General features: G+C 49.4%; 4 protein-coding genes across 5 annotated transcripts; 3 read left to right on the top strand and 1 right to left on the bottom strand.

The window, feature by feature from the left end:
• Positions 1–521: 521 nt before the first annotated feature.
• On the top strand, positions 522–1505 carry LOC6602259. The gene is made up of 3 exons (XM_002027253.2): positions 522–697; positions 758–1159; positions 1216–1505. Exons 2-3 carry the CDS (start codon positions 941–943, stop codon positions 1369–1371), a joined length of 375 nt encoding a protein of 124 aa, XP_002027289.1. The 5' UTR covers positions 522–697; positions 758–940; the 3' UTR covers positions 1372–1505.
• A 3236-nt stretch (positions 1506–4741) lies between these two features.
• On the top strand, positions 4742–10283 carry LOC6602260 (ubiquitin conjugation factor E4 B). The gene is made up of 9 exons (XM_026987590.1): positions 4742–5085; positions 5907–6191; positions 6261–7685; positions 7748–8319; positions 8380–8776; positions 8837–8949; positions 9112–9436; positions 9496–9838; positions 9900–10283. The coding sequence occupies exons 2-9, from the start codon at positions 6006–6008 to the stop codon at positions 10166–10168; spliced, it is 3630 nt and encodes a 1209-aa protein (XP_026843391.1). The 5' UTR covers positions 4742–5085; positions 5907–6005; the 3' UTR covers positions 10169–10283.
• Positions 10284–10519: 236 nt separating this feature from the next.
• LOC6602261 (serine/threonine-protein kinase Tor) lies at positions 10520–18624 on the bottom strand. Of its 2 annotated transcripts, XM_002027255.2 has the most exons (5): positions 18150–18624; positions 17871–18088; positions 17240–17806; positions 16440–17179; positions 10520–16376 (listed from the first exon to the last, which is right to left on the bottom strand). In XM_002027255.2, the coding sequence occupies exons 1-5, from the start codon at positions 18373–18375 to the stop codon at positions 10682–10684; spliced, it is 7446 nt and encodes a 2481-aa protein (XP_002027291.1). In that variant the 5' UTR covers positions 18376–18624; the 3' UTR covers positions 10520–10681. The 2 variants fall into 2 exon arrangements, with proteins under 2 accessions (XP_002027291.1, XP_026843390.1); XM_026987589.1 differs by having other exon boundaries at positions 16440–17806.
• A 496-nt stretch (positions 18625–19120) lies between these two features.
• On the top strand, positions 19121–22276 carry LOC6602262 (V-type proton ATPase catalytic subunit A). The gene is made up of 5 exons (XM_002027256.2): positions 19121–19145; positions 19470–19596; positions 19674–20371; positions 20442–21419; positions 21486–22276. Exons 2-5 carry the CDS (start codon positions 19521–19523, stop codon positions 21576–21578), a joined length of 1845 nt encoding a protein of 614 aa, XP_002027292.1. The 5' UTR covers positions 19121–19145; positions 19470–19520; the 3' UTR covers positions 21579–22276.
• Positions 22277–22610: the final 334 nt, after the last annotated feature.

The raw sequence follows: 22610 nt of genomic DNA, 5'->3' as shown, positions 1-22610 counted from the left end.
AATTCTAACTGGTATTAGGGCTGGCTGCTTTATAAAATTTCATAGCAATTTGCTGGAAGTTATATATCATTCAGCTTACTTTCCAAAAAGTAAAAACGCTTTCGATCGTGAGGCCTGACTGTCTTTTCTCCACAAATTTGCAAATTAAGGGCTAAATTGTATCTTACTTTTAAATTTTAAAATTATTTAAATGAAAAATAATTGGCTGTTGGATAGATTTTAGCTAGTTAGTCGAGTGTGACGATATGCTATAATTTGTACTTCAATACTCAGGTTTTTTGAATTTTCGCTCTATCAAATTGTGCTTCCCTGCGTCATTTATTCCACTGGATTGCGTTCATATCTTTGTCACTCATTCACTTTCAAACTTAGGCGAACAGTCCTTCTATCCAGTCGATAGTATCGACAGTACCGAACACCAAACACGAGGACCCTGGGATTCAGTCCAGGATGTGATACATACATCTATTTATATAATGCTATACGCTATGGATGAAACCGCGGTGGCTGAACGACAGAGCCGCATAACTGGGAACCCTGTTAAAAGTAAATTAAAAAGCGATGATTGATTACGAATTGTTTATTCCTTCTGAGAGCATGTTTCATGATATAATTCCCCGGATAAGCGGCCCGTGGCTTTAACCTTCACTTTTCCGAGTCCCGAGCCGCAGGGGATCGGGGGATCTGATCCCGCCAGGTAAATTTATTAAGTTATTATTTATTCATTTACTTTATTTAACTCTTCCTTTCATTTTAGCGGGTCACTACCTTCGGTAGCCAGAAATAACTAGTGCGTGCCCGCAGATAACGATATGCCCACCAATGTTTACCAGGGGTTTCACCTTTCTGGTCTTCCGATTCATATGAGAGAGTGGGCCTCGATACCATGCGCCCCTCGCATGGCCTTTGGGCTGGATGACCTTTGGGTGCGGCCACTGCCATGGCCTTCTCTCCGCCTTTCCGCCGTAGCTCCACGTCCTTTCGGGAGTTCCAAGGGATGTGCTCCTGGCTGGATTGTGGCAGCCATGAAGCCGCTGCTGTGTCGACAATGTGGCGTCCCGTCCACTGCCGCAGGTACCAGAGATCGACGGGAACCACGGAAAATAATGTCGCCAACATGCGTCGCCGAATCCAGGGCTGGGCTTCAGCTTCGATACGTGTAAGTGAATCAGGATATAATTGCTGATATATTATAAAATATATCTTCATTCACAGATGACTTATGTACCCTACGCTTTGGCTGAAACCGAGTCGTATCCGATTTCCCACCGCCAGACGGAGCCCTGTCCAGCATTACCGAGGCGTATTAGAGACGGACCGAGTCCCATCCCAGCCAGACAGAATCGTATCCAGCAGGATAGAATCGCATAGAAGTCATCGTCATCCTTTGAAATGGCCACCGAGGACTTTCACTATGGCAACTAAGGGAGCGGCTACGCGGGATACTAGATTCTAGATAGATCTCATCATTGTTAGATTTAAGGATATGCGAGTCTATAGCAGATATACATATACATATGATGTATAGATATAGATATATATATTGATATAAATGTTGTCCACTTGTTTATTAAGTTAAGTTATGGTTAATAAAATTTTTGAATAATCATCCTTGCTGTATCCTGTTTTGGAGAAATTATCCCGATTACAAAAAGGCGTGTGACGCTCAGATCGGTTCACAAATAGCGGAGAAAACTAAATTATTTGATTGGGGAAAATGTCCTTGATCCTTGATAAGGACTCTACCAAATCAGGGACATTTTGTCGATCACAGGAAGCCGTCGCATGTCCCGATCGGGCCTCAAATAACGGAAAAAACATAACGGGTTTGTATTTGCTATTTTTGAAAATGTAGTTCAAGAAATCACCGATAGGGGCGCCACCGTACATAACAAAAAAACTCCCGTCAAATGGCCAAAATCTGGATGGGATACCAGGGGAACAGAAATCAGCAGCAAGCAACTGTAGCAAGTGCAAAAAAATGTGGTGCATACTTTTGGGGGACCATAAATTTTTCAAAAAAATTCAGTTACCTTCTGCTGATTTATGTTCGCCTGGTATCCCATCCAGATTTTGGCCATTTGACGGGAGTTTTTTTGTGTGTGGTTTTCCCGTTATTTGAGGACCGATCGGGACATGCGACGGCTTCCTGTGATCGGAAAAATGTCCCTGATTTGTTGAAGTCCCTATCAAGGACCAAGGGTCAAGGACATCTACTCCAAACATATTTATCTTGTTTTCTCCCTTTTTTGTGGCCCGATCAGGACATGCGACGGCTTCCTGTGTTCGGAAAAATGTCCCTGTTTTGATGGAGTCCTTATCAAGGACCAAGGACTAAGGATATTTTCTGCAGACATATACATATATCTGGTTTTCTCCCTTATTTGTGGCCTGGTCGGGGCGTGTCGTGGCCCATCGAGATCAGAAAAATATCCTTGATCCTTCGGCAAGGACTCCAACGACCCCAATCATACATATTAAGTTTTCTCGGCTATTTGGGACCCGATCGGAGCATGAGACGGCTTCCTATGATCGGAAAAATGTCCCTGATTTGGTAGAGTCCTTATCAAGGATCAAGGACATTTTCCCCAATCAAAAAATTTAGTTTTCTCCGCTATTTGTGAACCGATCTGAGCGTCCCACGCCTTTTTGTAATCGGGATAATTTCTCCAAAACAGGATACAGCAAGGATGATTATTCAAAAATTTTATTAACCATAACTTAACTTAGTATAAATAAATAAACAAGTGGACAACATTTATATCTATATATATATCTATATCTATATCTATACATCATATGTATATGTATATCTGCTATAGACTCGCATATCCTTAAATCTAACAATGATGAGATCTATCTAGAATCTAGTATCCCGCGTAGCCGCTCCCTTAGTTGCCATAGTGAAAGTCCTCGGTGGCCATTTCAAAGGATGACGATGACTTCTATGCGATTCTATCCTGCTGGATACGATTCTGTCTGGCTGGGATGGGACTCGGACCGTCTCTAATACGCCTCGGTAATGCTGGACAGGGCTCCGTCTGGCGGTGGGAAATCGGATACGACTCGGTTTTAGCCAAAGCGTAGGGTACATAAGTCATCTGTGAATGAAGATATATTTTATAATATATCAGCAATTATATCCTGATTCACTTACACGTATCGAAGCTGAAGCCCAGCGCTGGATTCGGCGACGCATGTTGGTGACATTATTTTCCGTGGTTCCCGTCGATCTCTGGTACCTGCGGCAGTGGACGGGACGCCACATTGTCGACTCAGCGACACAGCAGCGGCTTCATGGCTGCCACAATCCAGCCAGGAGCACATCCCTTGGAACTCCCGAAAGGACGTGGAGCTACGGCGGAAAGGCGGAGAGAAGGCCATGGCAGTGGCCGCACCCAAAGGTCATCCAGCCCAAAGGCCATGCGAGGGGCGCATGGTATCGAGGCCCACTCTCTCATATGAATCGGAAGACCAGAAAGGTGAAACCCCTGGTAAACATTGGTGGGCATATCGTTATCTGCGGGCACGCACTAGTTATTCCTGGCTACCGAAGGAAGTGACCCGCTAAAATGAAAGGAAGAGTTAAATAAAGTAAATGAATAAATAATAACTTAATAAATTTACCTGGCGGGATCAGATCCCCCGATCCCCTGCGGCACTGCTAAGATTGTGTCCAAAGAGGGTCTCTGCCAATAGAGCTGGAGGGAATAAAAAATTAAAGAAGAAGAACTAAGAAAAAATAGTCGATTGAAAAGATGATTTAGGAAAACTTACCCGGTCTAAACCGATGAGGTAAAACATGGTGAAGGAAAAAAGACGACGCGGAAATGTGCGCACCTGAGAAGCACGCACGTCGTACGTTGTAAAATTTGCAGGTAAATAAATAAAGTACCAGCTTCTGGCGCGATGCACGCGATCGTGGATATAGTATCGATCCGGCAATATTATAATATATAATACTTAAACCACTGAAAATAAAGAAAATTGAATTATTATTATTGTAGCGCAGCTCAGGTGAAAGATATCGCTATTTATTTTAAGGCTAGAGGAAAAATGTGCATGGATCTGCAAGAAGAATTTACAATCACTGATATTTTCCGCCATTTACCTTAAATCGTTGAACTGTTTAAATAGAGTGGGCTTAAGTGGACTAAGTTCGTTTTTTATCAATATACTTACGGTATATTTCGGTATATATTTCGGAGGGAGCGGTCACACAGCACGGGACGAAAATCACATCTTAGAGTTTTGAAAAGAAAGAGAATAAATAAAATGTTTAATTTTTGAACATTTTTTATATAATTTTGCTTGAAAAATAGCCTTTAAAACACTTTTCTAATCTTAGTTATACTACCCGTTACTATCGATAGTATCGATTGACAGCTCTAATATTTTAACGATAAATTCGCGATTGACGCCTGCAGACGTCTACTCACATTATTAAATTTCATTTTCAACGGTGTATAGAAATCCAATAAAAGCAAGTGTTTAATATAACCCGTCAATTAGAAAATATATGCACTAATCGGATAAATATAGCTATTAATATTCCACGGAATATCAAAAACGAGGAATATGTAAAGTATAACTTGAATTCGTCAGTATATTTGCGGAATATTTTTCAAATGAGACGGTATATTTTGGTATATTTTTGAGGGTCGGACGGTATATTTTATCGATAAGTCAATTTGTTTTCAACTTGTTATTTATCACGAAAATAAAATTTTCACATTTGTTCGTCGAATACGTATTGGATCTGATAATTGCAACGCAAAGGCATTATAGATAGCAGGCGCAAGACACTCCGATAACCTTGCATCAAAGCAGAACAAAAGAGAAATTTTTTTTGCGTGGTCACCCGTCATCGTCGCCGTTGTCGTTGTTGGTCGTCTGTCGTCGTTGTCGAAAATCTGCATTAGAGGCAGCAGCGCGCGACACAGCCCCAGCAGAGTCCGGGCACCCGAACAGCAGCAATAAAATGCACATCTAAACAGATTCAGATATAAACAATTTGTTTCGAATTCGAATTCGTGGCAGGCACGCAGCCAGGCAGCAGCAGGTGAAAGTCTGATTTCGAGACAGGTAAGTGGCACCACCATCTCCATCTCCACCCCTATCCCTATCTATCCCCAATGGGATGTGCGTATGTACATGCCTATTCTATAGGAAAATGCGCAGATAACTTTTCGGATACTCCCCGACCTATTTGCTGGTTCATTGGAAGTCTATGCTTATCTTTGCACTATCACTTATATAAGGGTGTATATTCATCCGATTCGCATATGCTATGATATTGTTTACTGCAATTTGCTGTATCCCCTATCCACACACACACACACACTGCCCCCTCCCCGCTCCCTACCTCCCCCCGACCCCTGCCTGGCTGCAGTCTATAAATAGATGCTGCCACAGCAACAGCAGCTCAGCGCATATCTGTGCGCACTCCGCACCTGAGTGGCTGTCACTGCCACGGCTATATGTTTGTGGCAGGTCAGGTTATCCCTACATTCCTCTGTATGTCACGTTGCCATCCGCATGAGCATCCATCCTTCTATCCTCCCACACATCATCAAAGTGCGTAGTAGCTGACAAAGAAACAATGGCTGGGCCCAATCCCAATCCATCTATACAATCCAATCCATCTGCGGTATGCGGCGGCGGCATTGTCTCGTCTTGAACTTGACGTTGACCGCTGCCTGCTTGCTGCTGCTGCTGCTTCTGGACTCTTTATTTATTTGTTAAATGCGCGTGGCGAGGCAACGACTGTCCCCGTCATAGAGAGAGAGAGAGAGGGAGGAAAGAAACGCATCGCCCACTCTCTCGCCAGCTGCTGTTCTCTTTTTGTTCGTCCCGCTTTCTTGTGTTGTTTGGTTCATTAACCCACATGATAACTCATTTGGCAGGAGGGCGGAGGAAAAACTACGCAACAAACAAACAGAAACAGATTGGAAAAACAAATTTCCTCGAGCAACAACTGCGCATCGTGTTGGAAGGAAGGAGAGATGCCGGAAGAAGAACCGCGCCAGAAGCCCATGGAGGAAGAGGAGGACGATGAAGAACCGCAGCCGCTGCCGCTGGTGCAGGAACAGCCGCCCTTGCTGCCCAAACAAGAGCAGCATCCAGAAGATCAGCCGCCAGAAGAGCAGGCACAAACACCCCCAATACCTATAACGCTATCAGCAGAGGAGGCAAGTACCGTTTGAATCCTTTACTAAAAACAGACTCTAAACAGGTAGCATGACTCATCTCATCAACAGATGCGCGAACGTCGTCTACGCACTTTGGCCGCCAGAAGTATCATACAAACTCCTTTGGCCGCTGCCACCACAGCTCCCAGCCCAGAGAAGGCCTCACGGAAGCAGACAAACGTCTCTGGCGAGTCTCGCCTGGTGCGCGAGGCCACGCACAGCGACAGTGAGTCATCCACCTGGCCGGATCTGAGCAGCAAGACAGACATGGATGTGGAAATGACGTCCGTAGTGCCCATACAAGATGTAGAAATGGCGCCAGCTCTCAGTCTGCCCAGCGAGGCGGCCACTAAGCGCACTGTGAGACCACAATCGGGCACAGTCGATACCCCAAGCAGCACCAAGCAGCACTCCACAGTGAATCCCGAAAGGGAATCGTCCAACAGGCAGCCGGTATCATCATCAGACGGTGGCTCCTCGCCAAAGAGCGTGGATGAGCAGAACGAGCAGCTGCTGTCTCGCTTGTTAAATTGCACATGGAATGAGTTTGGCAGCGGCTCCATTATATGCGCCCAAACGGCCAGCTTCCTGGAGCAGCATCCCAGCAAACGGTTCGACTTTGATTTCATTGTCTCGAATGTCCTCATGGAGACGGCCCTCAAGATCTACAACGATGAGCTGGGCGAGGGCAGTGCCTGCCTTGTGGATGATATGGAATTCTCAACGCCCAAAAAGATCAAATCGGACGATACAGAGGTCCAAGAGATCATGGCCAATGCGGTGGCCTCGACATCGACCATTGAGGAGGCGGCCACCTCCAGCCAAAGCGAGGCCACGGCCAGCAGCGACGCCAGCTCCTGTCTGGCCCCTTCGGTGCTGAACATTGCGACCACCACCAAGCACAGTGTGATCCTCTATTTGATGAAGTGCTATGAAAACTATCAGTCAGAGTGTGCCATTAAGACGGCGGCCAGCCAGCCGGCCCTCCACTTGGCCTTTGAGAACATAATGCGCATGACGGTGCTGGTGCTGACGGATCGCATCCATCAGAATCTCAACTGGCGATTGGATCAGTCGGCGCTTCTAGAGCTCATGTATATGGAGAAGGTGAGCGAGTCCTTCCTGGTCGACATTGTGGCCCACACACACGAGGATCTGGAGGCGTTTGACACCATCTTTGGCCAGGTGCTGCGTGGCCTCTTCACTGGCATGCAGCGCAACATTTGCACAGCCAAAATCAATCTATTGCAAATCGAATGGCTGGCCAAGCTGGTGGTCATCAAGGTGGGGGCAGTACGACCTCTGGCCGATCTCGTGGCCCGTCAGCCCAACTTTATTCCACCGATTTGCACAAAGATCTCGGGCCGGGAGATTGTCAAATGCAGTTTCCTGGGGCCCTTTCTGTCCGTCTCGCTGTTTGCCGAAGAGAATGTCAAGTTTGCGGAAACCACCAAGAACAAGGTGGAGGATGCGCTGGCCTCGCGACTTCGTTGGGTATGTGCCACACTCGCATAGACACTCTCTTTTCTTTGCTTATTCGTTTCGTGATATTTCAGGGCCTTCATGAGATGCGCACCCACTTGCATGGCATCTTCCATTCGCTGTGCGTGAACGCCAGCAGCCGTCCAAAGACTCTCGAGTACATTGGCAACATCCTGCGGCGTAACGATCGTCGTGTGCAGTTTGCCAGCGATGAGAAGCTCCTCGCCAGAGATGGTTTTGTCATTAATTTGATGAGCGTCCTGCAGCATCTTTCTGTGAAGATCAAACTGGAGCGGGTTGAGCCCAACTATCACTACATGAGGAACTCGCAGGTTAGCATCGAACAGGACACAAAGATACGCTACAACGAGGAGGAGTACAAGAGTTTCCTCGGCCGCGAATTCAGCGAGCCCGTCAAGGAGGTAAATTTCCAGACGCAGTGCTGGTTTCTAACTCTCCAGGCCCACCATTTGGGCTATATGCCCGCCATCCAGCGCTACCGCCAGAAGATGCGAGCCATCAAGGAGCTGCAGAAGCTGATCGACGAGCTGGACCGCACCAAGCAGCATTGGGTGAACTCTCGGTATGCCACGCGCAACAATCAGTTCAAGGAGCGATGGGAGAAGCAGCTACGCAAGCTAAATCGGTAGGCATCCCATCCCATCTTCCGTCCAGCGTTCATTATTCAATTTGGTATCCTTTGCAGCTCGAAGAACTGCAGCGAAATTACGCTACTAGATCCAGCCCTGCTTCAGCGCTGCACGGAATTCTATTCGACGGTGTGCGAGTTTATGCTCTACCAGTTCGAGGGTCGCGCCATTGGGGGCCCGTTCATCTCCAAGCTGCCAGTGCAAACGCTAAAGGCAACCGACGCATTTTCCGCACTGCCCGAGTGGTACATCGATGACATTGCCGAGTTCATTTTGTTTACCATGCAGCATGCCAATGTGGACATACGCCAGAGCATCGATCATTCGATCATCACATGGCTGCTGACCTGCGTTTGTGCCTCGCATCTCATTAAGAATCCGTACGTGACTGCCAAGCTGGTCGAGGTGATGTTTGTGTTCTCTTTGAAGCCAGCTAACTCAGTGAATACAGCGGTAAGATAGACTGCTTGAATCCTGATGGGCAATCCTGATCAATTGAATGTCTTGTTGCAGATGTGGAACCATGAGCTGGCACAGAACGCCCTGGTCAGCGCTCTAATGAGATTCTATGTGGATGTGGAGACAACGGGTCAAAGCACTGAGTTTTACGATAAGTTTACCATAAGGTAAGTTCCTTTGATTTGTAGTCCGCCTAAGCGATATAGTATGTGTGTGTACGTCTGATAAGCGATAAGACTCCGCCGCATTCAATTAGCCGAATTCTCATTCTGTAGATGCACTGTCATGACTGTTTCGTTTCCACTCTTCATTGTGTGTTTATTTTGCAGATATCATATTAGCCATCTGTTCAAATCAATGTGGGAGAATCCCATCCACCGCCAGGCCGTCATCTGCGAATCGCGGGTGGGCAATCAGTTCGTTAAATTCGTCAATATGCTAATGAACGACACAACGTTCCTGCTGGACGAGTGTCTCGAGAATCTGAAGCGCATCCACCAGACTCAGCAGCTGTTGTCGGACAAGCAGAGCCTCACCAAAATGACCGCCGATCAGCAACAGAGTCGCCTCACCCAGCTGGCCACCGATGAGCGGCAATGTCGCTCCTATTTAACACTCGCACGCGAGACAGTCGATCTGTTTCACTATCTGACAGTGAGTGGAGTGCAAGGAGTGGAGATCCGCCCCCTAATAAATGACTTTGTTCATTTCAGAGCGACATCAAGGAGCCTTTCATGCGCGCCGAACTCGTGGATCGTCTCAGCTCAATGTTGAATTTCAATCTGAAACAGTTAGCGGGTCCCAAATGCAACGATCTGAAGGTAAAGAATCCGGCAAAGTACGGCTGGGAGCCGCGTAGTTTGCTGGCCCAAATCTTCGACATATATCTCCATCTGGACTGTGATAGATTCGCCGAGGCACTGGCCGCCGACGAGCGCTCCTTCGATGTGCACATATGCAATGAGGCGGCGTCACGAATCAAGCGCCTGGCGCTACGCTCAGCCGTTGAGGTGGAGCGCTTCAAGGCGCTCACACAGCGAGCCCACGAAATCTACGGTAGGCTTGGAAGATATATTAATTTCGAAACAAATAAGGTAATTACCTTTTGTATTTGCAGTAACCAACCAACAGACTGAAGATGAATGTGCTGATGCCCCCGACGAGTTCAAGGATCCGCTGATGGATACCTTGATGTCGGATCCCGTGGTGCTGCCGTCGGGCACTGTCATGGACCGGGCCATTATCACACGCCATCTATTAAATAGCTGCACGGATCCGTTCAATCGACAGCCGCTCACCGAGGATATGCTGGTGGCCAACTTAGAGCTGAAGCACCGCATCGAGGCCTGGCGCAAGGAGCAGCGGGGCAAGAGGAACAATAGATAAGCTGCCCCGCCCCCAAACACACTATCCCTAGGACTTAGATTAATGTGCAGTTTTAGTGTCTATATTGCCTACCTTCTATAATTGTACACATAATATAATTAATTATTTTGCTGGAGATTTACGATTTGTGGTTCACAGAAGATTCACAATTAGCTTTTGAAAAGTTCAGAACAATATTTCGCAAAACATTGGTGATGTGAAAACATCTACTGTAATTTTTTCAAGTCGTTTCGCGGGTTTACACAATTTTTTGTTGTTTGTGATGATTTTTACAAAATTGGAATTTATTTGCAATTGAATTCACAAATAAAAAGATAATGAAGCGTATCTCTAACATAAATTATACAAATATTTATATACGTACTTAGCAGCTATCTACACCCACAAAAATCCATGCGATCCCCAAATGGATGTGAGTCGTCGGTGAACTGAAGAAGATTTTTAGTTAATAAGTAGAAGTAGTAGTAGAGTAGTTGTAGTAGAATCTCGCTCAGTCGGATATTGGGATTGGGATTACCAGAACGGACACCAGCCAATGTAGCACTGGCAGAGGTTCTCGTTGTTGGTCGCCTGCTGGATGAGCAGCTCCACCTGCTGCTGCTCGTTGACGCTCTTCTGCGTTTGGAAATCTGTGCCCGTTAGCTTGCACTTGACCCGCTTGATCACCTGACTAGCCTTGCTGTTCGTCTCGTCGGCCACGTTGTTGTGCAAGCCACCGGCTTGCTGCAGCAGCAGCTGCGCCTCGTACGTCTTCGACTTGGCCATGGGCAGGGAATCCTCCACAGAGTTGCTTAAACTATCGCCGCTATTGCCCACCTGCATGCCAGAGCCGCCACGACCGGCGGCACCGCCGCCATTGGCACCCGCCGCATCGTTACCCTTCTTGTCGACATCGAGGAGTCGCCAATTGAGCAGCGGATCGTACACAAACGCCTCCAGCACGGCCATCAGCGAGTCCTTGTTGCGTCGCAGCACCAGCATCACGCTCTCGCAGGTGCGTCGGTACGTTCCCTCGATGCCCGTCACCTCCATGGCCTTGATCAACATCCGCGTGAGTCGGAAGGGTATCTTCTCGGGGAACTTCTCCCGCGTCATGGCCACCTCGAAGCAATCACCAAAGTCAATGTGCAGAATCTTGCCGCTCATGCGATCCAGCATGAGGTTGGAGGGATGGCGATCGCCCAGGCCAAGGATATAACCCACCATCGACATGACGGCCAGGGATCGGGTATAGTTGTTGCGCCGCTCGAACCACAGCTCCGAGGAGGGGGACTTGAGCCACAGCAGCTTTGCCAGATCGTCGCCCTGCGTCTGCCCTAAAGCGTACTCAAACACCTCCACCTTCTGCATGAGCGTCAAGTGGTCGTAGTCCGGGGCAAAGTTCAGCATGGTGCGGTGCTCCTGGTTGAGCGGCACCTTCTTCTTGTCCCGATAGTCGCGTATCAGCGTGTGGAGCGTATCACAGTGCGGCACCCAGCCGATCAGACCCGAATTGGTGCTCAGCGGGATCACAGCGTATCGCTGAATGGCCAAATTCCTACGGAACGTGTCCGGGTCGTCCAGCAAGAGGGTGTTGACCAGCGAGAATAGCTGCATTACACGCTCATCCTGCCGCAGATCCTCGTGGCCCTTCAGCAGGTACATGTAGTCCTTGCCGTTGGATCCGCGAATGCAGAGCTTGCGCGGTCGCTGCTTGGACGTGATCACCTGCAGGTTCGTCTTGATGTGGCTGATTCGTATCAACTCCTGGCCAGGGTTGTAGGATCCAGGGACGGCCAGCTCTAGGTCCTTGCAGGTCATCAGCTTGGGCGAGACATACGGAAGCTCCAGCGACGTCAACTGCGGCAGTTGGCGTGAGATCTTCTGGAACACATGATAATAAATATCCCAGGCACGGTCCAAGTCCATCACCACCGCCGAGGTCTTGTAGCGCTGCGACCACTCATACGCTTCCGTCAGTTCCCGGCCGTAGGCCTGCGAGAAGGAGGTCTCCTTGAGTGTCTGCGGGCCACGCTCCAGCATGGCGTGCAGCGGCTCTAGGATCTCAAACATCCCTTTTACATTGCGATCCCCGAAGTACAGGCGGGAGGCCTCTTCCAGACCCTCGTGCCACTGCTCGTGCCAGAGGATGGCCACACGGATGAGCTCCTCGCTGCACATCACCGCCTGCTCCACGAGCGTGGGTGAGTGTTTCCGCATTGAGTCCAAGATCTTGAAGGCGGCATTCCTGCGTGCCAGCGAAGCGGATTTGGAGGCTACCGTCAGCGGATAGACCAGGGCCTGCGGATGATTCTTGCCAATGTCCATGAGCAGCTGGTGGATCAATTGGCCTACCAACTGCCGATGCGTATCGATGCGTGCAATCAGTTGGGGTATCACCTGCAGCCAGGTGTTGATCTCGATCAGCTTCATGCCCGACATCAGGGCGTCGTACACCTCCGCATGGTTGCCATAGTCAAACCAGAGTGTCAGCAGTCGCAGCGTGTCCTGTAGGGAGTTCCCCTTGATCAGGCTGATCGAACGGAAGAAGCCCTGCACCGCGGGCACTGCATACTGCTGGATGATCAACATGTCGCTGTCCATGCTCAGGCCAATGCCGATGTTCAGTCCCGGCGGCAGCGATGCTTGCTGCTTGTCCAGCGCCGTCTTCTGGGCCTGCACCACCTTGAAGTTCATGTAGGCCCACCGGTGCCAGGCCTTGTACCAGTTCGGGTCGTAGCTGGTGGCCTTCTCAAAGCACTCCAGATCACCCTGAATGGCCCCCGGACATAGACGCTCCTGGAGTTTGTTCTGCCAGGTGGCCAGCCGCAAGTAGCACCTGGCCATCAATCGCTGATCCTGGGGCTTCACAGCCTCCGGCGGCAGGCAGCTCAGCTCCGTGCTGTACTTATCGACAAAACACCGAAGCTGGTCGTATGCCTCCTGCAGTTGATTCGATGCGGCCATGTATTTGGTATATGCAAAGGTGACCTGCGGCTGGTTGCAGGGCAGCTTTTCGTCCGGATTTAGCTTGGGATCCGTGCCTAGCAGCATCACCAGCGTCTTGTGGGAGAGATGCAGGGAACCGCTCTTCCGGCAAAGACTGGCGTACTTCAGCCACGTGTGGATGTCGTCGTGGGGCTTCACCACCAGCGAATGCACCTGAATGATGCGGCGCCAATCCTCCACCAGCCGCTGTCCTCCCTGCAGTCGCTTCCACCACATGGTCTTCAGGGGTTCCCTTCGCTCGGGGATCAGCTTGTACTGGATGACTTCTTCGAGTTCCGCCAGCATTTGCACGCAGACCATGGCACCGTAAGCTCGCTCGTAGGATTCTCCCGCCATGGAGGTCAGTTCTGTGTCCAGCAGATCCCTGGTCTCGTCAATCAACCTTTGGGCCGTCTCAAAGTCATCGTGGTGTACGGCCAGGACAGCCCGATAGTAGCTCCCATCCTGCGTATCCTCGGGTATACAGCGCACATACTCCCGCATGGCCTCCCAGTCCTGCAGACCCCATGCGGCTACTGCAGCCAGAGGGCTGGCCCGTGCCCTGGCCTCTGTGCCGAAGCCCTCCCACTCGCGTTTGGTCACCTGACTCAGCTCCGACCAGTCGCCGAGGGCCTCCAGGCAGCGCATGTGCCCCAGACGCGCTTCCAGGTCCGATGAATCCGTCTGTAAATTGCGTTCGTAGTGCTCCAAGGCCTGATCCCAGTTGTGGAGCTTCTCGTACCAGCGTCCCTGGACATTCAGCTCGTTGGCCGCATTCCGGTATGTGGTCAGAAGACCCTCGGCCGCCTCTCTTTGCTGCAGTTTGTTGTTGATGAGGATCAGCGACTCAAAGACCGACGCCTCTTCTTTTAACAGGAACTCCTCCTCCTTGTAGCGCAGGGCTTTGGCATAGGCGCGACAGGCCATGGCTCGGGTGCCCAAAAGATTCGTCTCAATGGGTATGGGATCCCGGTCGCAGTGCTCCATAAACTCGGCCAGATTAAGGATTGTTTGGGTGATCTCTGGCATATCGGTGACCTGCAGGGCCTGGATCAACGACTGCGTCAGCTCGTGCTTGTGCTCCGGCGACAGTTCCGTCCAGCAGGAGATGAAGGCGGCATTGAACAAGTCCCTCAGCAGCGTATCGTACTCCTGGGCCAGAGAGCAGCAGGCACGCAGCGCATGAGAGGGGGATTCCTTGAGCAGGCCAATGGACAGCCGTTTCAGCCACTCGACCCAATCATCCTTCGAAACACGACGTGTGACCTGCCAGGCAGTGCGTAGGACATTCGTCGAGACCTGCAGATTCCGATTATTGCTGTTCCTGTCCGTGACAAAGGGCTCGTTGTACTTGATCTTGGCCTGCCGCAAACCGAACTCCCCTGAGCCGCAGGCATCCGCTAGAGTGCTGTTGTTCTGCAGGCGAATCAACAGCTTGTCGTACTCGCTATCCCCAATGCGATGCTTCGTGAGGATGCGCTGCACCATGGGCACGAACACGAGATACTTTTTGCCCAGCTGCTTGACCAGAGACCGGAGTGTGGTCATGGCCTGGTCGCGCAGCTCTGGCTCTGTGTCCAACACTCGCACCAAAGGGTGTATGATCCTGGAGGAGAAGTCCGTAAAGTCGAGCTGGCAGGCCAGATTATTGATCGTCTCAAGGGCCACCAGCGACACTTGCTGTGGCACATACGGCGAATCGAAGAGCTTCACTATGGGCGGGACAATCAGCGGCAGATAGTAGCCCAAAGTGCTGCCAAACTTCTGCAAAGCCTGCAGCAATCTCCTGGTGACCATTCGATCCTTGGAGTTGTCATGCTGCAGCACTCGCAGTATCTGTGGTATGAGCTCTGCCAGATAGTCCCGAAACTCGCAGCCCAAGGCCACGGCAATCTGTTCTATAAGATTGATCAGCGTGGACTGCAGGGGCGTATTGATGGTCCAGAACTCTTTGATCAGCTTGAAGATGTCGCTCATGTAGCTGATGATGTGCAGCTTCACGAAGGCCACCAAAATGGCCAGCTGCTGGAACAGAAACTCTCGCAGATTGTTGTCCGCCGTTCGTACATTGTCCAGCAGATTGGGCAGCACTTGAGCCAAATACGGGACACATTTGATCCCGAGGCTCTGGAAGATAAACGTCACGGCCTGCACGACGCTCGTGTGGCGGGTACTCAGGGTGGGATCACGCAGTATCCGCATCAGGGCGGCTATGGCCACCGCGGGATAGTATTCGTCCAGGGCATTGCCCATATTCACGAGTAACTCGGCTGTGGATATGTCCTGGCTCTCGTCCACCTTCCCATCGGAGTAGGCGATCAGTACGTTGTCCTTTTGGCTGTCAATTAGACCCTTATTCATCTTGTGCTTGTACGGATCCATGGCCCCCAGGAGGCCCAGCACGCGGATCGTCTCGCGGCGTATGGAGCGCCGCTGCTCCGTCTTCAGAAAGTTTATGAGGATGTCGATGAGCACCGGATACTTGTGGTAGGGACTGACCACTCGTCCCGTGGCACTGATCAGCTGTCCCAGCGTCCACAGGGCCACGCCCCGCTTATCGGGAGAGCCGGCATCCCCCAGCATTTCCAGCAGAATGGAGAGCAGGTCATCGGCCCACAGTTCCATTTCATTGGAGCCACCGTTAACCTCCGCCAGATCCCCAATGGTGCGAAGTACATTTAGGATGACGCCAGGATTCGATTCCGGCTCGTGTAGCTTCGGCACCAGAGCCTTCAGTATCGGATTCATGTACGAGGATATCAAACGGGGCGTACTAATCACCAGATGGTCCAACATCCTCGCGCTCTGCTCCTTGTTGCGGTTCATCCCCGAATATTTTAGATCCGTCAGCAGCTCGATCATGGTGGTCCTCAGCTTGGGCATCACATAGGCGGGATTCATAGAGGACAGTCGTCCAATGGTTACCATTGCCAGTTCTCGGATCTCAAAAATCTCATCGTGCAGCGTGATAAACAGCGAATTGAGGGACTCGGGCTGCGCTAGCTTGGCATCGAAGGTCTCGTCCAGAGAGCGTAGAATCCGTATCCTCACATTACAGTCCATGTCCGTGATGGCCACCATCAGCAGGCGCTCAATCACATGGGAAACGGTGTCGCTCAGGGTTTTGGAGTTCTCCATGCTCTCCGCGGACTGAACGGCCAGCTTTAGCAGACGCGTGCACGTCTGCACTGCCTCCAGGCGTATCTCCTGCTGTTCGTGAACGATGAAGTAGTCAGCGCAGCTTTGGGTAGGGAAGGGAAGGGGTCCATTCATGTAATTTAATGATTATTTTTTAAGGACTTACCGCTGCACAAAGTCCAACATATTCTGCTCTTCAAAGTTAAACGTTCCCAATGTCTTGAGGGCCAGCACTGTGGTGCCGCCATCAGCCATCTGCATTATCAGAGAGCCATCAATGGCAATGGGTGGCAGGGCGGCGTATGGAATGGCCGCCGGCTTGTTCATTAGAACCTGCGAGAGCACCCCAATCAGACCATCGGTGATGCCCGACTTGAGCTGCGGCACATTCTCAGACAGCTCACGTAGGCAGACGGTCAGCGCAGGCGACAGGCCCGTGGAGAACATTTGCTCTAGTATGTCCCGCACATCCTTGACAATTTCCGAACGAACGGCATGCGCCAGCAACGTGATGCAGGCAAACACTGCCGGATCGACGGGGGCCTTGCGCTTGCTGCTGGCCAAATCCTTGGCGGGTAGAGCCATCTTTACGCAGGACATGATGGTCTCCAGATACTTTTCAATGGCACTCTCCACGGCCACGGCCAGGTAGCCAATGGTGATATAGGCCACAGTGCGATCCTTCTCTTTGCCACGCAGTATTTGCATCAAATGTGGTACGCAGATCTGCAGGTATTTATCCACGAAAACCTCTCGATTAAAGGCCGCCAAACGGGGCAGTATTTGAAGCAGGGCCTGCTGCACATAGGGGGATTTAGAGAAGCGTTGCTCCAGCACATTGTCGCAGATGGTGGTATAGTGCGCCTGCAGTATCTCATGAGCATAGGCCGATTCCAAAACGTTATGCTGTAAAAGGAATATAGTCGTAAAATAGCTTATTGTTTGTGATTTTTTCTGGCTGCTTACGCTGGCAAACTTTGCCATTCCATTGTGATGATGCTCGGCCTCCATGTGCATCTGTGTGCTGCCCAATTTGTCAATGAATGGCACCTTCAGGCGCGGCACAAACGTGTTCAGCTGTGAACTCATGCTCGAGTGGCTGCTGGCCTCCAGAAATTTGTTGTGATGCGCCTTGGGGAAGAGCGTTTTCAGCGCCGTATAGCGTCGCTCCCAGCTGGCATTGGCGCAGCGAAAGAGCTCATTGAACACTATAAGGCCGCCATGTATGCGATCGTCGCGAGTCATGCCCTTCTGCTCCTTGCCCGTGGCCACATCCTGGTTGAAACTGGCACTGGCCTCATCGTAGCAGATCTTATACCATTGCGGCTCACTCGATTGCTTGGTGTTCTCCCGCTGTGCGGTCACAATGAGGGCGGCCCTCAAGGCCTCGCCAGCGGACTCACGTATGGCAGGCTTGGGATCGAAAATTGCATTGAAAATGTGCTCGAAGAAGGTGAGGATTTGCTGGTAGAAATACGTGGGCAATGCTATAGCCAACTCCCGTAGGATAAAGACCGCAGCATGGCGACGATACTAAAAGAAAAGAATCATAGGGTTTAATATATATATATACAATAATGGTAAGCATTGTACGCACCTCTTGTCTGTCGCCGCTGAGCATCTCAAAGGCCTTTTTGATGTCAAAATCGAAGGAGTCGGCGCCCTTGGAGCCAGGCATATTGGCCAATTTGACCAGGGAACGGGCAGCAATTTCCATGACGGACACGTCGTTGATAAGCAACAGATCGCGTAGGCGATTAAGATACGGGGAGATGCCTTTTCTGGTGGTCAGACCATCGCTGGTGATAAGGCACTCTAGAAAGAGGGGGAATGTAAGAGTAGGAGAGGTTTTTAGATGATGTTTTCGTCCACTTACTCATGGCTAATGCCCCGCCTTTCTTCTCATTGATGTCCGCCGCATTCACCATGTTGAATATATGATGATCAAACTCATCAAAGAACTGCGCCAGCTCCTCCTGGGACATTTCTCGCAGCTCCGTTTTGACATACAGGAAGAGGTCTTGGGCGGCTTTGTTCTGGACATTGCGATTGCGGGACTTTAGACCGTTCACGAAATTCTGCACCACCGAAGAGGTCGACATTGTGGCACGGTGCTGTTTATGTAGCTAACACACTTTGGTATTGGTTTGGAAGGAAAAAGGAGAAGCAGAGCAGGTGCATCTGCTGTCTCCCGAAGTGTCGCGACTTTGAGGTTATATTTTTGTTTGCCCCCAGGGGCACGTCAAGGACTTTTGCACTAGCTGTCTGTGATCCTTTCACATGATTACACACGTGTTGGTCCACCGCAACACGAAAAACTGTCGTCCCACTTTGCTAATTACGAATTTATTGATATTTTGTATGGCAAATTGCAGCCGCAGCCGAGAAATACGCGGATAGTGTGACCGTCCGTGGCTAGCGCGAAAACACCTTAAATGGATGCAGATGTAATTTATGTAATTTTTACATTACATGTTTTGATCTTACTACATACACAAGATCTTACTACATACACAACTCTTATCGAAAAATGAGCAACATCGTCCCGCAACATGGGCCCGGAATGGATGGGAAAAGGATATTATAGAATTGAGGAAATGTTTTTAAGTATTTAATGTGCCAGTCAAGTAGAAAATTGATTGATTAATCGGATAAAATTATGTGGGCATGGCTAAATGTTCAATATAGCTAGTAATATTCCACGAAATATGAAAAACGAGGAAAATGTAAACTAGAACTTGAATTCGTCAGTATATTTACGGTATATTTTTAAAATGAGACGGTATATTTCTGAGGGTCGGATGGTATATTTTAGGGATAAGTCCGCGGTCACACTGAAGAGAATTTTCATTAATAACTGCTTAAACAAATTGTGAGTATATACAATAATTAAGCAGTGAAAAATAGTGAAACTATCAAAGGAACAAAAAATAATAATAGCGCAACAGTTTGAAAATAATGACAATGCGTGTAAAGGCGAAAAAAACTGTTTAAATCCGACCAAATGAATGCCAACTGTGAGACATGCGTGAAAATTGTATTGAAAAATCGATGGTTGGTTACTGCGGGGGTGTGAAGATTTTCACTGGGGGCCTCTGCACAGCAGCGCCATCTGGGATTTTCTCTCGTGCGGCCACGGGAAAATGTGTTTGCATTGTTTATAAAGAAAATCGAATTTCCATTTGCCTTCGTTTAGCGATCGAGCGTTTAGACCGTTACATTTGAAGAGCCACAAAAGACCTCGACAATGTCCAACCTAAGGAAATTCCAAGACGAGGACCGCGAGTCCGAGTACGGTCGTGTCTACGCCGTTTCGGGACCTGGTAAGACGTCACTGTCTTTGTCCTTCACCCACTGACCCCTTACTGATGCTGCGGCTGTCTCTCCTCCTCGTTCACAGTCGTCACCGCCGAGGCCATGTCCGGGTCTGCCATGTACGAGCTGGTGCGCGTCGGTTACTACGAGCTGGTGGGCGAGATCATCCGTCTGGAGGGCGACATGGCCACCATTCAGGTGTACGAGGAGACCTCAGGCGTGACTGTCGGCGATCCCGTCCTGCGCACAGGCAAGCCTCTGTCCGTGGAGCTGGGCCCTGGCATAATGGGCAACATTTTCGATGGCATCCAGCGACCGTTGAAGGATATCGGTGTGATGACCAGCTCCATATACATCCCCAAGGGCGTAAACACCACGGCATTGTCCCGCACGACAATGTGGGAATTCAATCCACTGAACGTACGTGTCGGATCGCACATCACCGGCGGCGACGTGTACGGTGTGGTGCACGAGAACACCCTCGTAAAGCAGCGCATGATCGTGCATCCGCGAGCCAAGGGAACAGTGCGTTATATTGCCCCCGCGGGCAACTACAATTTGAAAGACATTGTCCTCGAGACGGAGTTCGATGGGGAGATCACGAAACACACGATGCTGCAAGTGTGGCCGGTGCGACAGCCCCGTCCCTGCACCGAGAAGCTGCCAGCCAATCATCCGCTGTTTACAGGCCAACGTGTCCTGGACTCCCTTTTCCCATGTGTTCAGGGTGGCACAACCGCTATCCCCGGTGCCTTCGGTTGCGGCAAGACTGTCATCTCGCAGGTGAGAGCTTCAGGATTCTCATTCCTCGAAAGACTTTGTCTGTATCCATATCCTTCCCCATCCTTCATAGGCCCTCTCCAAGTACTCCAACTCTGATGTCATCATCTACGTCGGCTGCGGCGAGCGAGGCAATGAAATGGCCGAGGTGCTGCGGGACTTCCCCGAACTGACCTGCGAAGTCGATGGCGTGACCGAATCCATCATGAAGCGTACCGCCCTGGTGGCCAATACCTCCAACATGCCTGTGGCTGCCCGTGAGGCCTCCATCTACACCGGTATCACCCTCTCCGAGTACTTCCGTGACATGGGCTACAATGTGGCAATGATGGCTGACTCCACATCCCGTTGGGCCGAGGCCTTGCGTGAGATTTCAGGTCGTCTGGCTGAGATGCCTGCCGATTCCGGCTACCCAGCGTATCTGGGTGCCCGTCTGGCCACCTTCTACGAGCGCGCTGGACGCGTCAAGTGCTTGGGTAACCCCGAGCGCGAGGGTTCCGTCTCCATTGTCGGTGCTGTGTCGCCTCCTGGTGGTGACTTCTCCGATCCCGTGACCTCTGCCACTCTGGGAATCGTGCAGGTGTTCTGGGGTCTGGACAAGAAGCTGGCCCAGCGCAAGCATTTCCCCTCCATCAACTGGCTCATCTCCTACTCGAAGTACATGCGTGCCCTGGATGATTATTACGACAAAAACTTCCCCGAGTTTGTGCCACTTCGTACCAAGGTCAAGGAGATCCTGCAAGAGGAGGAGGATCTGTCGGAGATTGTGCAGCTGGTGGGCAAGGCATCGCTGGCCGAGACCGACAAGGTAACGCTAGAGGTGGCCAAGCTGCTGAAGGACGATTTCCTGCAGCAGAACTCATACTCGCCATACGATCGCGTGTGTCCCTTCTACAAGACTGTGGGCATGCTGCGAAACATACTCTCCTTCTACGAGACGGCCCGTCATTCTGTGGAGTCGACAGCTCAGTCGGACAACAAAATCACATGGAACACCATTCGCGAATCGATGGGCAGCATTATGTATCAGTTGTCTTCAATGAAATTCAAGGTAAACTCTTTGCTAAGACACTTCTGATGATAGCAAGCCATTAAAACGTATTTCTGCGTGTTTTAGGATCCCTTGAAGGATGGCGAGCAAAAGATCAAAGCGGACTACGACCAGCTGTACGAGGATATACAGCAGGCTTTCCGAAACCTGGAGGATTAAACAGGATTAACAATGAATAGAGCAAGGCAAAAAAGAAAAACCGGACGAAATAAGAAACCAAAAAGTCAGGTTTTTATTCGAATTCCTTCCCCCCATTCAATCTAGTCATATATACATAATGCATAATAAGATATTTGAGACCCCAGTTTATTTTATAAGTTAAACAGTTTATCCTCTGGAATCGAATCACATGAGAAAACAAACACAAGACGACGACAAGTTTAGGCAAGACGAACAATAATTAGTCGGTAGCGCAAAAAGAAAACAAATACAGACAAAATAAAAAAAGGGAAGCCAGCCCCAGATATACGATTACTAAAAATGCCATACATATAATAATACATATGTATAATCTAATCTATCTATGTTGATAAATAATTATAGTTCGCAGCTATTTATTGTTAGAGAAAAATCATTACTTTATCGACTTTTGTGTTCGTTGCCCCCATTATGTGAAAAATCTACGAAACGAAACTAACATTTACAAGAAAAGAGTTGAATACATTACGAAATTATAAATTATAATAATATTATATATTCCTACATATATTATTATAGACCTTTAATGAACGCAATAACTAAGTAGCCCAAATGCATGTACCTCTACTCTACCAAAGATGAACTATTTCAATAACTTGTGTGTGTTGCAAATGGAGCTATGAATTAAAAAATGTATTATGAATGTTACAAATATGAAACGAGTTTGGTTTTGATTTTTATTCTGCGCGCGCCAATTGAACTGTGGCACAAACACACGTTGGCTAAGACGCAGATTGGTCTTGGGCAGCACTTACATCTTTGCGACGATGCGTACGTTTTTCTCCGACATAGTGGCTCAGCTAATCCCAATTACAGCTTTTAAATCAATTGTTTATTGTAAATTAATAAATTTTGACACTATCCACGATAGCCAGTGTGACTGCGGATTTATGTCTGAAATATACGGTCTGACTCTCAGAAATATACCGTAAATATACTGACGAATTAATTGGACAGCAAATATTAGTCGTGACGTGTGGCACTTTATTATTT

The sequence above is a fragment of the Drosophila persimilis genome, unplaced genomic scaffold (genome assembly GCF_003286085.1).
Source record: "Drosophila persimilis strain 14011-0111.01,24,50 unplaced genomic scaffold, DperRS2 tig00000124-arrow-pilon, whole genome shotgun sequence".
Classification (NCBI taxonomy): Eukaryota; Metazoa; Arthropoda; class Insecta; order Diptera; family Drosophilidae; genus Drosophila; species Drosophila persimilis.
Note: the sequence above shows the minus strand (reverse complement) of the source record. Positions and strands in the feature narration are given on the sequence as shown.

Bases quoted from the DNA above. Each gene is read 5' to 3' on its own strand.
- LOC6602259 (XM_002027253.2), top strand. From the start codon at position 941: ATGGCCTTCTCTCCGCCTTTCCGCCGTAGCTCCACGTCCTTTCGGGAG. The intron at 1,160-1,215 runs GTAAGTGAATCA...CTTCATTCACAG, and splicing joins GGGCTTCAGCTTCGATACGT to ATGACTTATGTACCCTACGC.
- LOC6602262 (XM_002027256.2), top strand. From the start codon at position 19,521: ATGTCCAACCTAAGGAAATTCCAAGACGAGGACCGCGAGTCCGAGTAC. The intron at 20,372-20,441 runs GTGAGAGCTTCA...CATCCTTCATAG, and splicing joins GCAAGACTGTCATCTCGCAG to GCCCTCTCCAAGTACTCCAA. The intron at 21,420-21,485 runs GTAAACTCTTTG...TGCGTGTTTTAG, and splicing joins TGTCTTCAATGAAATTCAAG to GATCCCTTGAAGGATGGCGA.
- LOC6602260 (XM_026987590.1), top strand. From the start codon at position 6,006: ATGCCGGAAGAAGAACCGCGCCAGAAGCCCATGGAGGAAGAGGAGGAC. The intron at 7,686-7,747 runs GTATGTGCCACA...GTGATATTTCAG, and splicing joins TGGCCTCGCGACTTCGTTGG to GGCCTTCATGAGATGCGCAC. The intron at 9,839-9,899 runs GTAGGCTTGGAA...TTGTATTTGCAG, and splicing joins GCGAGCCCACGAAATCTACG to TAACCAACCAACAGACTGAA.
- LOC6602261 (XM_026987589.1), bottom strand. From the start codon at position 18,375: ATGTCGACCTCTTCGGTGGTGCAGAATTTCGTGAACGGTCTAAAGTCC. The intron at 18,089-18,149 runs GTAAGTGGACGA...CCCTCTTTCTAG, and splicing joins AGGCGGGGCATTAGCCATGA to AGTGCCTTATCACCAGCGAT. The intron at 16,377-16,439 runs GTAAGTCCTTAA...CCCTACCCAAAG, and splicing joins ATGTTGGACTTTGTGCAGCG to CTGCGCTGACTACTTCATCG.